Source organism: Bactrocera dorsalis, chromosome 2 (assembly GCF_023373825.1).
Source record: "Bactrocera dorsalis isolate Fly_Bdor chromosome 2, ASM2337382v1, whole genome shotgun sequence".
Taxonomy (NCBI): Eukaryota; Metazoa; Arthropoda; class Insecta; order Diptera; family Tephritidae; genus Bactrocera; species Bactrocera dorsalis.
The window spans coordinates 104,980,326-104,992,399 of record NC_064304.1 but is presented as its reverse complement, the minus strand read 5'-3'; the positions used below and the strand labels follow the sequence as shown (position 1 = coordinate 104,992,399).

Here is a 12,074-nt window from a genome sequence, read left to right as displayed (position 1 = left end):
GCGAAAATTGTTTTTCATTAAATTTTATTTTTTAAACAAAATTAATAAAAAATAGTAGTGTTAGTGAAGAAAACTTTAAATTAAATTGAGAATTAAATAAAATCCCTTCAATCAATGTAGTGAAACTAACCGAAATAGTCGTTATTAGCAGACAAAATATCGAACAAAATTTAATTAAAAAATTATTGAACTTAAAAGTAAAAATTATCAATTACAAATAGTTAATCTACAACAACAATTCACATTGGAAAATTGTGCACACACACTAATACTTACTCACGGGCCTCAATTGTTGTGCATTAGGCGCATACGAACTCGAACTAAAGCAGAAAAGTCCACAAAGAACCAAAATAAGTAAGAAAATAAAAAAAAAATAAGAAAATAAAAACGAAAAATCCAAAATTAAAAAATATATATATTGTAAGAAAGTAAACGCTAAGCGCAAATGTAGGAGTAGCCGTAAGGAAAAGCAGCTTGTGAATATTACAAAAACAAACAGATAACGGATAACAACAATTTTAACAATTTTGATTAAAAATAAATAAATATTATTAATAAAAAACCAAAAAACAAACATATTTGTACATTTTTGTTTTCAACTAAGGCATGCAGAGCTTCAAGCTTTCCGCTCCTCGCCACTCTTTCCTACTTTTATTTATTGAACCCACATGCCAATCGTTCTCCGTAAAACCTAATAATAAACCTAACGCCTCCACTACTGCGCGCCTCCAGCTGACATAACGGATATTCGGCCAATTTCAACGATATGGTACCCTTGACGATCAGCTGATCGAGTGTTGCTTCGGTCTTTAAACGGTATTGTCGGAATATCTTCGCCACGAACACCTTCATCAGCATCAGCGCATAACGATAACCGATACACATGCGTAAACCTTTTGTGAAGGGTATAAAAGCGAAGGCATGTCGCTTCGTCGCATTCGGTCCGAAGTGTGCTTCCGGTTTGAATTGTTTCGCATGTGGTCCCCAAATACGTTCATCGCGTTGCATGTTGTAGATGTCGATACCGATTTGTGTGCCACGCGGTATAAGTGCGCCGTTGCGTAGACGAAAATCATCGGCTGCGCTACGTAGCACCATCGGTACGGGTGCGTAGAGTCGCAGCGCTTCGTTGATAATCATCTCGGTGTAAGGCATACGCTCCAGGTGCTCATAGTCTACGTCTGGCGATGCGTTTTCTGGGAAGATTGTGCTGAGTTCGTCGTACAGTTTTTCTTGGTATTCGGGATGCATGGCGAGACACAAGCAAACGATGTATAACGCTGTCGAAGTGGTTTCGAACGTCTAGAAAGTAGAAATAAAGGAAAAAGAGATTGAGAAGGTCACTTGAATCAAATGAAAAACTAACAGTATCAAACTGGAGGAATTTCTCAACGACTGTTATTATTGTTGTTGAAGCTGCATAAAATATTCCCAAAAATAGTTTTTTTACTCCGCAAAAATCCGTGTCCGCTTCGGCTACGTAGAACCATTAGCCGCGGTGAGCTTCCTACGTATCGTGCTTAGAAGTGTTATTGGTTTCAAGACCAAATGGTTTCTATGGAACTGAAGCAAATCTGATTCGTGTATATGCCTCGGAATATGCCTTGCAATTGAGTACTCTGTTTTTTCGTTTAGAACCACTAAGCCAAAGCCTTTCAAGTCCCCGGCGCTGGTGACTCATACCTTGTGAGATTAAGCCATGTTCCGAAGGACTGGAGACTGGTTAAAATTGCGTTTTTAGAAGTCCGGAAAGAGCTCTCATGTCAGAGGCGAGGTCCATTAGCCAGGCCTTGTTGAAAGCGTTGGAGAGACTCATGGATCTGTATATTCGGAGCAGAATACTGAGGGGGTTAACTGTTAAAGTCCCAGCATGCTTACATCAAAGGCAGGTCGGTGGACAACACTTTGTACGATGTAGTGTCATGGCTGGAGAGAGCACAAGGAATTTGCTTTAGGTACCTTTCGGGACATCGAGGGGGCCTTCAGCAAAGTACGGCCGGAGGAGGTGCTTGAAGCCCTCGAAAAGCTTGAGGAAGAATGGAACTTCTAACACTTCATATATAGTCTTCTCTAGGATAGAACGGAGTGGAATGTAAAGACATCCCGAAAGGGTAACAGGAGCATCCCGTAGGGTGTGGTACTTTTACTCATAGTACTAGTGGACATTGCCGAAATACATATGCAGGACCCGAAATTCTTGAAGCGCAGTGAGTTTTTTTTACGGATGGGCCGAAGCCGGTTTCAGTAGATTTTCTGTAAGGAGTTCTCCGTTAATTTTAGCTTCAGGTTGCAGGACTAGAAAGCTTCAAGGCATAAGTGAAGGTGGTGGTAGATGTACTGCTACGAAGTGCAGCCTTTCAGAGACGTGTGCATTCACGTCCGACAGCAGAGTAATACTGGCGCTGGGTTCACCATCTGTGCATTCAAAGCTAGTCAAGAGTGTTTGTTATCACTAAAAATAGCATCAAGCCACTTTATTATGAGACTCGTTTGAGTGCCTGGTCATAGCAGAATCGCTGTTAACTGCAAGACCAATGAGTTGGCCAAAGGCCTCTCACCTTGTTCACCTTACTTGCATTGTAACGGGACCGAGTTGGATCTCTATTGGCATCTTGTGTTCTTGCACTGGTACGGTAACAGGTCCACGACTCGGTCCTGTTAACTGCAAGATCGTTTTGGCCTAGAGTAGAACGGATATCTTCTGAACCACTTGCCCTTAGGAAAGTTCATCTTGCGCCATTACATTATCCCATGTGCATTCATGCGGTAAGGCTAAAAAACTTGTCTGGCGCTAGTTGCCAAAGTTGTATAGATGAGGGTGCGGTGGAACACTGAGGTTGTAACATCTCGCCAGTCTGCTCTTCGTCAAACCAGGAGACGAAACTGGGTCATATCAACGAATTTGTATTGAGCTCAATGAACTTTTTCGAGTTGTAAGGGTGTTATGATCAGTTAAGATCGAGCTCTTAACATAACCTAACCTAGAGTAATGCCCAATATGTGTAAATTATGAAGAAAGGTTGATCCTTATAGTCCAAAGAGGAACCAAAAGAAAATACCTCCAAAGTTACTGCTAATATTGCTACTCACTGCCGCTATGATGACATTTGCCTCGGCGCGTACATCCTCCCATGACAGTTGACCTTGCTCCACATGCGTACGAACTTGCTCCACAAATATGGCTTTCGACTTCCGTATGGCCGCTGAAGCATCCGCATTCACATCCGTTACTGCATCCACACCCACTTTGTCACTTATATGCTTTCTCCCACTTCTACACTCATTCTCATTAGCAGACTCTGAGCAATTTTCACTTTTCTTTATACTCATTGATGCGTGTTGTTGCGCTTGTTGTTGTCCTATGCCATTTGCAACTGATTTATTATTTTTGCGCTGCAGCAGCTGAGGAAAAAGGAGAGGAAGCAGAAAAACGGAATTAAAAGAAATTAGCCGCAAGCGTCAAAGGAACAATCACTTTAACAGTTGATGAGATGAGCAGACTGCCACGCAGCCGCCGAGTAATGAGCGAGAGTGTGAATAGTTTCTATATATGTATGAGTGTGTGTCTGCATAACTTACACTATCAATGAAGCTGAAGAGCACTTGAACGACCTGCTGTTGGCGCACGAACTGCGACGAGTGGTGGTAGAGTACATCCGGATAAAGCCAGGGCGACAGCATGCGGCGCACACACACCTCGGTTATGCTACATACATATGGACATACATACATATGAGGATAGTTAAGTGTTAAGTGAAAGGAAGCGATGAAAAAGAAATAAAATTAAAGAAAAACGACTGCATGTGGGTGTGTGTGTATGGTATATGTGTGGGCATTTAATGCAGACAAAAGCGAAACTTTTGAAACGACATTGAAAGCACAACTGGCAAATGAGTCGGAATAGCGTGAAACAATTGAGACGACAAAGCTGTCGGTTGCACATGAAAAGCACTGTGGGACAAAGTGGAATATTTTGCGTTAACGGCGGTTCCAACAAATGATTAGCTTCTTGTGGAGAAAAGATTTCAGAGCGGGATCTCAGAAACTGCGGATCTGCGACTTTTCCGGTCTTAGAGCAAGTATCCTCTGGGTAACCAAAGAATATCCATTTGAAGGCGAGCTAAAGTAAGAAGGCGAACAATCCCTCCCCAGAGTTGTGCGCTGGGTTTGGTACTCACCACATAAACAAAGCCCTAAATGAAAAGGAAACAACTCGGACAAGAGACCCGCCTTTTCATGACGATCATGGCAAACGTATTAAGGATTTCGATTTAAGGGCATACACGTGGAATGTCTGGTCTGGTGGGAGAAAGGCTTCGTCGCCGAGTCTTGGTACTCACCCCGGTGGATGAACGTCTAGCCACAATCCGCATCAAAATGAAGTTCAAAAAATGTTGAACGATTTTCTACTCGACTTGCACTCTCTCTTCTCTGACAGCACGTGTCAGCAACTCAGTATAAGCGCAAAAGAGCAGTTGGTACCATGATGAGTGCCGTGTTGCAGTGGCAAGCAAGCTGGCCGATAGGGGTAATGCTCGAAAAGTCTAAGAAAAGATGCGACTATTAACAGAAGGTTTCAAGACCAGACCATACCCTTTTAGAACCCCCTAGAGGTAATCTCGTGACTGATGCCCAGAGGATCCTAAAATTATGGAGGGAACCTTCTCCAACCTGCTGAATGGCAATGAAAACATAACATCTCGAGATGACGAGCCCGATGACGATGAAGCAAACGTTCTACTGACCGACAAAGAAGAAGATCGAATAGCAATTAACCTCCTGAAGAACAATAAAGCAGCGGAGGTCTATAGATTGCTAGCATAGCTATTCAAATATGGCGGGGAAGAGCTCGTGAAAAGAATGCATCAACTTCTTTGAAGAATATGGTCGGTGAAAGTATGCCAGACGATTAGAATTTACATCAGAGTACTTTGCCCAATCCACAAAAAGAGGAATGCCACAATTTGCGAAGAAAATGAGTTTGGTAGTGAGCGAGGGCAAGAGGAAATATCTCTTGCCATCAAACAAATAGTCGTCGCACCCGCCACTTGGCACCCTTTTCACTGTTGAGAGTTATAACTTCGAATTCGTTGATAATTCCGTCTATCTTTGAACCAGTATTAACACCAATACCAATGTCAGCCTCGAAATTCAACGCAGAATAGTTCTTGCCAACAGGTGCTACTTTGAACTGAGTGGGCAATTGAAAAATAAAGTCTTCTCTCGACGAATAAAAACCAAACTCTGGACGATGACAACATCTGATGAGTCGGCGATGTCACAATCGTGCTCGACTTTTTGAGAGAAGGTTCTGCGGAAGATTTATGGTCCTTTGCACATTGACAACAGCGAATACTGCAGTCGTTGGAATGATGAACTGTACGAGATACGAGGACATTGATATATGTAGTTCAGCAAATTAAGCGACAGCGGTTGCGCTGGCTAGATGTCGTCCGAATGGATGAAAACACTCTAGATCTGAGAGTATTCGACGCAGTACTTGCCGAATGAAGCAGAAGAAAAGGAAGACCTTCCCTCCATTAGAAAGTTCAGGTGGAGAAGGAGCTGACTACATTTGGAGTCTTCAATTAGCGTCAAATAGCGAAAAAAAGAACGAATAACTCATCGTTGTAAACACCTTTCTCCAAGATGGTGTTGTTCGAGAAGAGTTCGAGATAGAATTACTCTCAAAGGAAAGCCATAAATTATCCAAGATTTTTTAGAAAACGCTCATTTCAACAACATTCTTGGATCTAAAATGGTCGGCCTGCTGGAACAAACTGAAAAGCAAGTCTTTAATTCCTCTATGAGTGTCCGGCATTGCCAAAAGATCTGCACAGATTGTCGGCTCAAAATCTGTTCGAAGCTTTTGGTAGCCATTATTAGTATTATTAATAGGTTGCAGAATGGATTGGAAATTAATCTACAATACTACAAATCTTAATTCACGTCTCTTAAAGGCTTTGTCCGTATATCTATTTAGTTTAACTAGTTCTTTGCTTTCCGTTTCTCACGCAAAAGAGTTTGTTTTTACATATTTTACTCACACAGTCTACTCTATTTTTTTTTATCTTTCTTTAACGCTTACCCATTGTAGGCCTCGAAGATGTGCGCCGAACCTTCGTTTTCGAAATTCATGCGTTTACCCATTGTCGTCTCTATGCAATTCATTTCACAGTTAAATAGACAAATGAGGAACCGAGAATAGAAAACATATTAAACGCTTCGTTGCCGCACAGCTGCTATTCATAATTACGACACTTACGACAAGCTGCCTCCAAAACGTTACGTTTCAACATCTCGTAGATTTCCAACTGTGTTCCGGTCGTGGCCAAAGCGGTGAATTTGCTCAGCATCACATCGGCTTCCGCATTGAAAATGGGCAGGAAGTTGTTGATAATTTGGCGGCTAAAAGCCGGATTGATGAGGCGGCGATGCTTGCTCCAGCGTTGCGCTAAAAGAGAGTGAGCAAAATGACTTGGGGGAAAACAACTTGTGAGTACTTAACAAAAAATATATACACAATTATTTACGTCTGTCGCATCGAGGGTCATTATGAACATGACTTTGACACATTCTTCGACTGACCCAAATCAATTTTACAAATAATAGTTAAAATGGCCGAAAAGTTTGTGGGTGTTTATGTACCGAGGCGTGCGTCAGAGGCTAAGTGTTGTCACGGTCTAGCCATTAGTTCAACTTAGTACGTGCAAATCTGTATGCGAGTATGTGTGTGTGTGTGTATGTGGGTAAATGTCTTATTTATTTGTACTCACAGCTGGACGTGAAGAGCCCGTCGCCAATTGCTGCAGCCAGAAAACGATAGAGTTCGCCTTTGTTCGTGCAGTGCGGTGAATTGAAAATCGTTTCCACTGTTTCCGGGTCATTAACGTAAAGAAAACAACTTGTGCCCATCCATGAAATAAATGGTGTCGTATATCGTTTCGATGTGTGTTCCATATACTGCAAGAAAGCTGAAAATAACCGTAAAGATGCACAAAAACAAGAACGACAATATAGAGCGCATTTATTTATGGTAAAATTGTGGGTGAGTATGAAAATAGGTTTTAATAATTTAATAATTTCTTGGAAAAAATATTATATAAACATATGTTCATATACGATACTCTATAGTAGGTTTGTGAAAGGTTGTATTATTCTCAACTTTCCCTTAATTTAGCAAGCGCATTTCCTAAGTGAGATATGAAGACCTCGTCTTAACTGATCGTAAGGATCAGTGAAAACTATTTTAAAAAATTTTTTCGAAAGCTTCGCGTTTACGTCTGTGAAACAATGCTTTTCGACTACCAGATTGTCATGAAAAGTATAACTACTGGTGATGAGCCTTGGATCTATGCTTTCTATCAAGAAACAGACGATCAGTCGGCAAAATATCGTGGCAAAAGGGAGTCGAAACCAAAAAAACAACGTCAAGGCAGGTCAAAACTCAAGGTTGTGTTGACAGTTTTCTTCGATTATCGAGGTGTGATGCATTCTGAATTTCTTCCGACAGGCCAATCTGTTAAAATGGAATTCTTTTTGAGTGCTAAGCGTCGTTTGCGCGAATCTATTCGTAAAAAGAGGCCGGAATCATGAGCCGAAAACTCTTGGGTTCGGCACCATAATGCACGATAATGCATCGTCACCTACTGCATTAATTCTTAGTGAGTTTTTCGCCAAATTTTCAACCACTATCACAACCACCGTATTTGCCTGATTTTGCTCCGGGCAACTTCTAGCTATTCAGCTAACACAAATAACCGCTCCGAGAAAAACGTTTTGAGTCAAAGTAAATACAATTTATACATTATCCTAACTGAATCTGCTTTTCTTCTATAAACTACTACAATATTATAAAGGTAAATTATTTTTGTTATTTGCAACATTGAACACACAATAAAGGCTCATTAAAGGCAAGTCAAGCGAAAACCGAATTTTAATTAATGATTAGTTAATATCAAAGAACGCAATTACACGAAGTAACATAAGTCATTTCGTGTAAATTGACATGTTTGTGAGTATGGGGTAGAGCAAATATAGCAATTAATTTCGAAAGACTCGGCGATTTGGAATTCCTCGCCCTGATCATCTATCTCTTTAGTTTTAGGTGGTAAGCAAGCAACCGTTGGGTGAATAACGTATAAGAATACAATGTTCAAATTTGCGTTAATTTGAAGATTTTATTAGCTACTCTAATAGAAATCTTCGTCTTTACTGGCAAAGACTGCAATTAGATTTTTCAAACTTCTCTTGAGGCGAATTTTTCTTCAGTAAAATCGTACGCCATAGACAGGAAAAGTAGAGATCAGTTGGTTCGTGCTCCGGACTTAAATAAGCTCAAGAAAACCTGGCGAACCGCTACTTTTTCCTTCAGTCACTTCAATTGTTGACAGTGGTAGTCCGAATTAAGAGTTTCGCCTTAGATGATCTAACATATAACAAAGCTTCCAGACGGTTGAAGCTGGCTTGGTTACCGTTTAAGGCTCACCGTTCTTCGACCACGACCGTTTTGGCTTGTCGTTGTTGTAAGTTGCTCACTCTACATCACTAGTAACTATCAATCGAAACTATGTTTACATGACATTTTAAAAATTACCAAATCATTATAACGCCATATAGTATTCTGATGGCACTTATGCAAGCGAAACGTTACAAAAGCCTTTCTATCAAAAAAATAATCAATTTCTTTTTACTAGGTCTGTCTTTTGAATGTACGAAGAGGAGCTGCCTTTATGTCGCTATGTCTGAATTTGGTATTCCCGCAAAACTCATTCGACTGTGTAAACTGGCGTTGGGCAATACCAAAAGCTCAGTTAGGATCGGGAAGGATCTCACCGAGCCGTTCGAAACCAAACGAGGTTTCAGATAAGATCACTACCAATCGTAAGACTTCTTCAATCTACTGCTGGAGAAAATAATTCAAACAAACTGTCGTCGCATTCGATGGAACGATAAGAGAGAGCGGCTACGCTGGCTAGGTCATGTCGTCCGAATTGAAGAAAACATTCCAGCTCTGAGAGTATTCGACTCAGTACCCGTCGAAAGAAAATCTCCACTCCGTTGGAGAGATTAGGTGGAGAAGGACGTGGCTGCACTTGGTATTGGTAATTGGCACCAAATTGTAACGCGCTCTTGTTAACTCGGAAAGCGGTGTCTTACCGGTAAAAAATAGAAGGTCTTAAACCGTCTTTGCTCTCCAAATAATTCTGCTTCAACGAACTTCCTGAATAGTTTTGAAAAATTGCTGATTTTTTGTGTCGATCATCAGGTTCAGGATAATATTTAACAATTCAATAACTTAGACTAAAAAGGACCGTGCGGAACCGTTGCTTACGATGGTGAGAAAAGGACAATTTTTCATTTAGACTGCTTAGCAAAGCTCCTTTATATTAGACGACAGATTTATTTTACTTAATTTTTATGACGCCGCTTAAGACCTACTATACTTACTCTCCGGATGCATCATTTGCAATCCCAGACCAATGAATGGTAAACCCACAGGTCCGGGCAACTGCCAGGCCACACGATAAAAGCGTCTACGTGACCACAAAAAGTAAATCCACAACAAGAGCAGCCACGTGGCCAAAGCGTAGCAGACAACATTGTCCATTGCAAGAAAATGCGTATGAAAGCCGATGCGCTGGTGGTGGGTGGCAGCGTTGTCGGGCTGCGAGGTGTCTGCGGTAATCAGATGGGATTTTGCACCTGTAATTTCTGGTGAATTGTCGATTTGTAAAAATTAGAAACCGTAACGAAACAAATACGCAGAATTCGCACTGCTTTTATCAGTCACCGAGTATTACGACTTCGTGTGTGCGTACGCCAAACCGTTTGAAGCGACTGTTTCCCGTCAACTACCAAAGCGTCCGCCAACTACGGCGTTTCACGGTCTAAAGGTGTCATTTTCTGCTTTCAGCACTGCAAATTGAGAATCGAAATGAATTGCGTACATTGGAAAATATATCTACAAATACAACAACGGCTAGAAAGAGCTGGAGCGCTATGTGCGTGCAGTAGACATGCCGTTTGGCTTAACGCCGCCCAACAAATCGCCATGACGAACTGTTAATTGTCAGCTTAGCTCGGTCATTACTCGTGCGCCCACATTTCGGCAGCTGAGAATTGAATGTGCAAACAAATTGATTGTTGCCGCTTGCCTTTTGTTTACCTTTCGGTTAAGCGTTTTGCGTAACTTCGTGGTCAGGTTCGTGAGGTTGCGTTGCGGCGCGGTTTTTGTTTATCGTTTTTGTTGACGTTGTTCATCAATTCATTTCATTCAAAAGTTAGAGATGAAAAAACAACTTGTTTACTGAGTGTCGCTAAAAGAGTCGCCATCGCATAAATGTATTTGCTCTTCAGGAAGCAGTGTTGACGAGCCATATGTGTTCCATTTCGACGGTCAAGTGTTGGTCACACAGCAATTTTTGGCACTCAGCATTTGCGTTTGAAATGCATTTAGGAAGCGCAATTTATCAAATAAGTGCATACTAGGTATAGTTATTGAATATGAGAATTGAAAAGGAGAAGAGGCTCCAAGTATTCAGTGCTAGCCACTGAGATAACAATGGTAAATATCGTAAGAAAATTGATTGAAATTCAAGTGGAAGTGGCTGTCACTAAGGTAGTAGTAGATCTACTGCTCCGTGATCTCATTCAAAATGACCACTATTCACTCTGATAGTGCTGATATTAGCCGTGAGCTCTCTAACCATACATTCAAGACTTGTGAAAGGCTGTTTCGATTCCTTATCTCAGGCAACGAGTTGCTTCATGATTTTACAGGTTTTGTTGCGTGGCCACAGTGGAATTGCAGGAAACTGCAATGCTGATGGGCTGCGAAGTCCGGTACTTCATTCTTACTGGATGCCGAACGGGTAGGAGCCTCGCTGGCTTTTTGTGGTTCACTATTGTGTGATAAGCTTGAGAAGTCAGGTACTTCATTCTTACTAATTCTCGAATGGGACTGTGTAGAAGCTTCACTAGTCTGTGGCGTTTCACTACTGTATGATTGCGCCTCAAATGAGCTCGGAAATCGCTTTAAAGATCCTTTTGTCCCAGAGTAAATCGTAAAAGATCTAGTGAGCTGAAGTTTACCTTTTAATAGTTATAGGAGCTCTAACTGTACACTCGCCGATCGGCACTTCTTAACGCAAGAACTAATAGCAGAATTTTCTATAACATCTTGCCCCTTAGAAGGCTGAATTCCCTTCATCTGAAATCGAGTAACTATATATATAGGTATATATGTAAGAGTATCTCGAAGTTGAAATATATTCGAGTGTCGGTCTTGTTATTTATCAATTACACCTCGTATATACAAGTATGTACGTATGTGCGCATAAAATGTCGCTTTTTTACTGTACTTGTCATAATTTGTACGTGCAAATGCTGAGTGCTAATTACTCACGTATTCACGCGCTAATGCAGTGCTTTGTATGCGCAGCCTAGCGGTTTTGTTTCGCTTTGGCGTCGCTTCGCACGAGATGTCAATTATTTTTCAGCCACCAAATGTGTATGAGTGTATGTGTGCATGCGGTTTTTCAAAATATGGTCTGCAGATTTCAATGGCTGAGTTTTGCGTGCGAGCTGACTGCTTAGAAAAATATACTACGGGGCACATGGAGGAAGCAATAAAATACCATAGACTGTAAAGAATTTGTTTCCTTTCAATTTGCAAAATTTAATGATCTATTGACACACATTGTTTGTATATGTGTACCGCGACCGTTGAGCTAAATTTGAATGCTTAAATATATTTTGACTGCTTTAGTGTTTACTTCAAGTTATTGGATTCATAGAACTTCATAGGCTAAAAGTCTACTTCAAAAGAGGAGTAATATCGGGTGCTCCAAGTAAAGGTACTTTCAATAGCCTTTTTTGACAGATCACGTGTCAACCTTGGATAGACTTACGCCTGATTAACGTTTACATATCATTCAAATTTATTACGAAAATTCACGTTCGGCAAAGAAAATTGGAAAAGTTCCAAGAAGATCACATGTTTTCGAGCCATATTGTGTTCAGCAATGAAGAGCAACCTGAAAAGATTCAAAAGCTGCCATTTCATCCAGAAA

At 41.0% G+C, this 12,074-nt stretch overlaps 1 protein-coding gene across 1 annotated transcript; it reads right to left on the bottom strand.

Annotated features, from left to right (window-relative positions):
• Positions 1-397: 397 nt before the first annotated feature.
• Positions 398-9,898, bottom strand: LOC105222492 (probable cytochrome P450 313b1). The gene is made up of 7 exons (XM_049447190.1): positions 9,451-9,898; positions 6,777-6,974; positions 6,266-6,454; positions 6,089-6,158; positions 3,580-3,706; positions 3,091-3,402; positions 398-1,302 (listed from the first exon to the last, which is right to left on the bottom strand). Exons 1-7 carry the CDS (start codon positions 9,608-9,610, stop codon positions 652-654), a joined length of 1,707 nt encoding a protein of 568 aa, XP_049303147.1. The 5' UTR covers positions 9,611-9,898; the 3' UTR covers positions 398-651.
• Between the last annotated feature and the right edge of the window lie 2,176 nt (positions 9,899-12,074).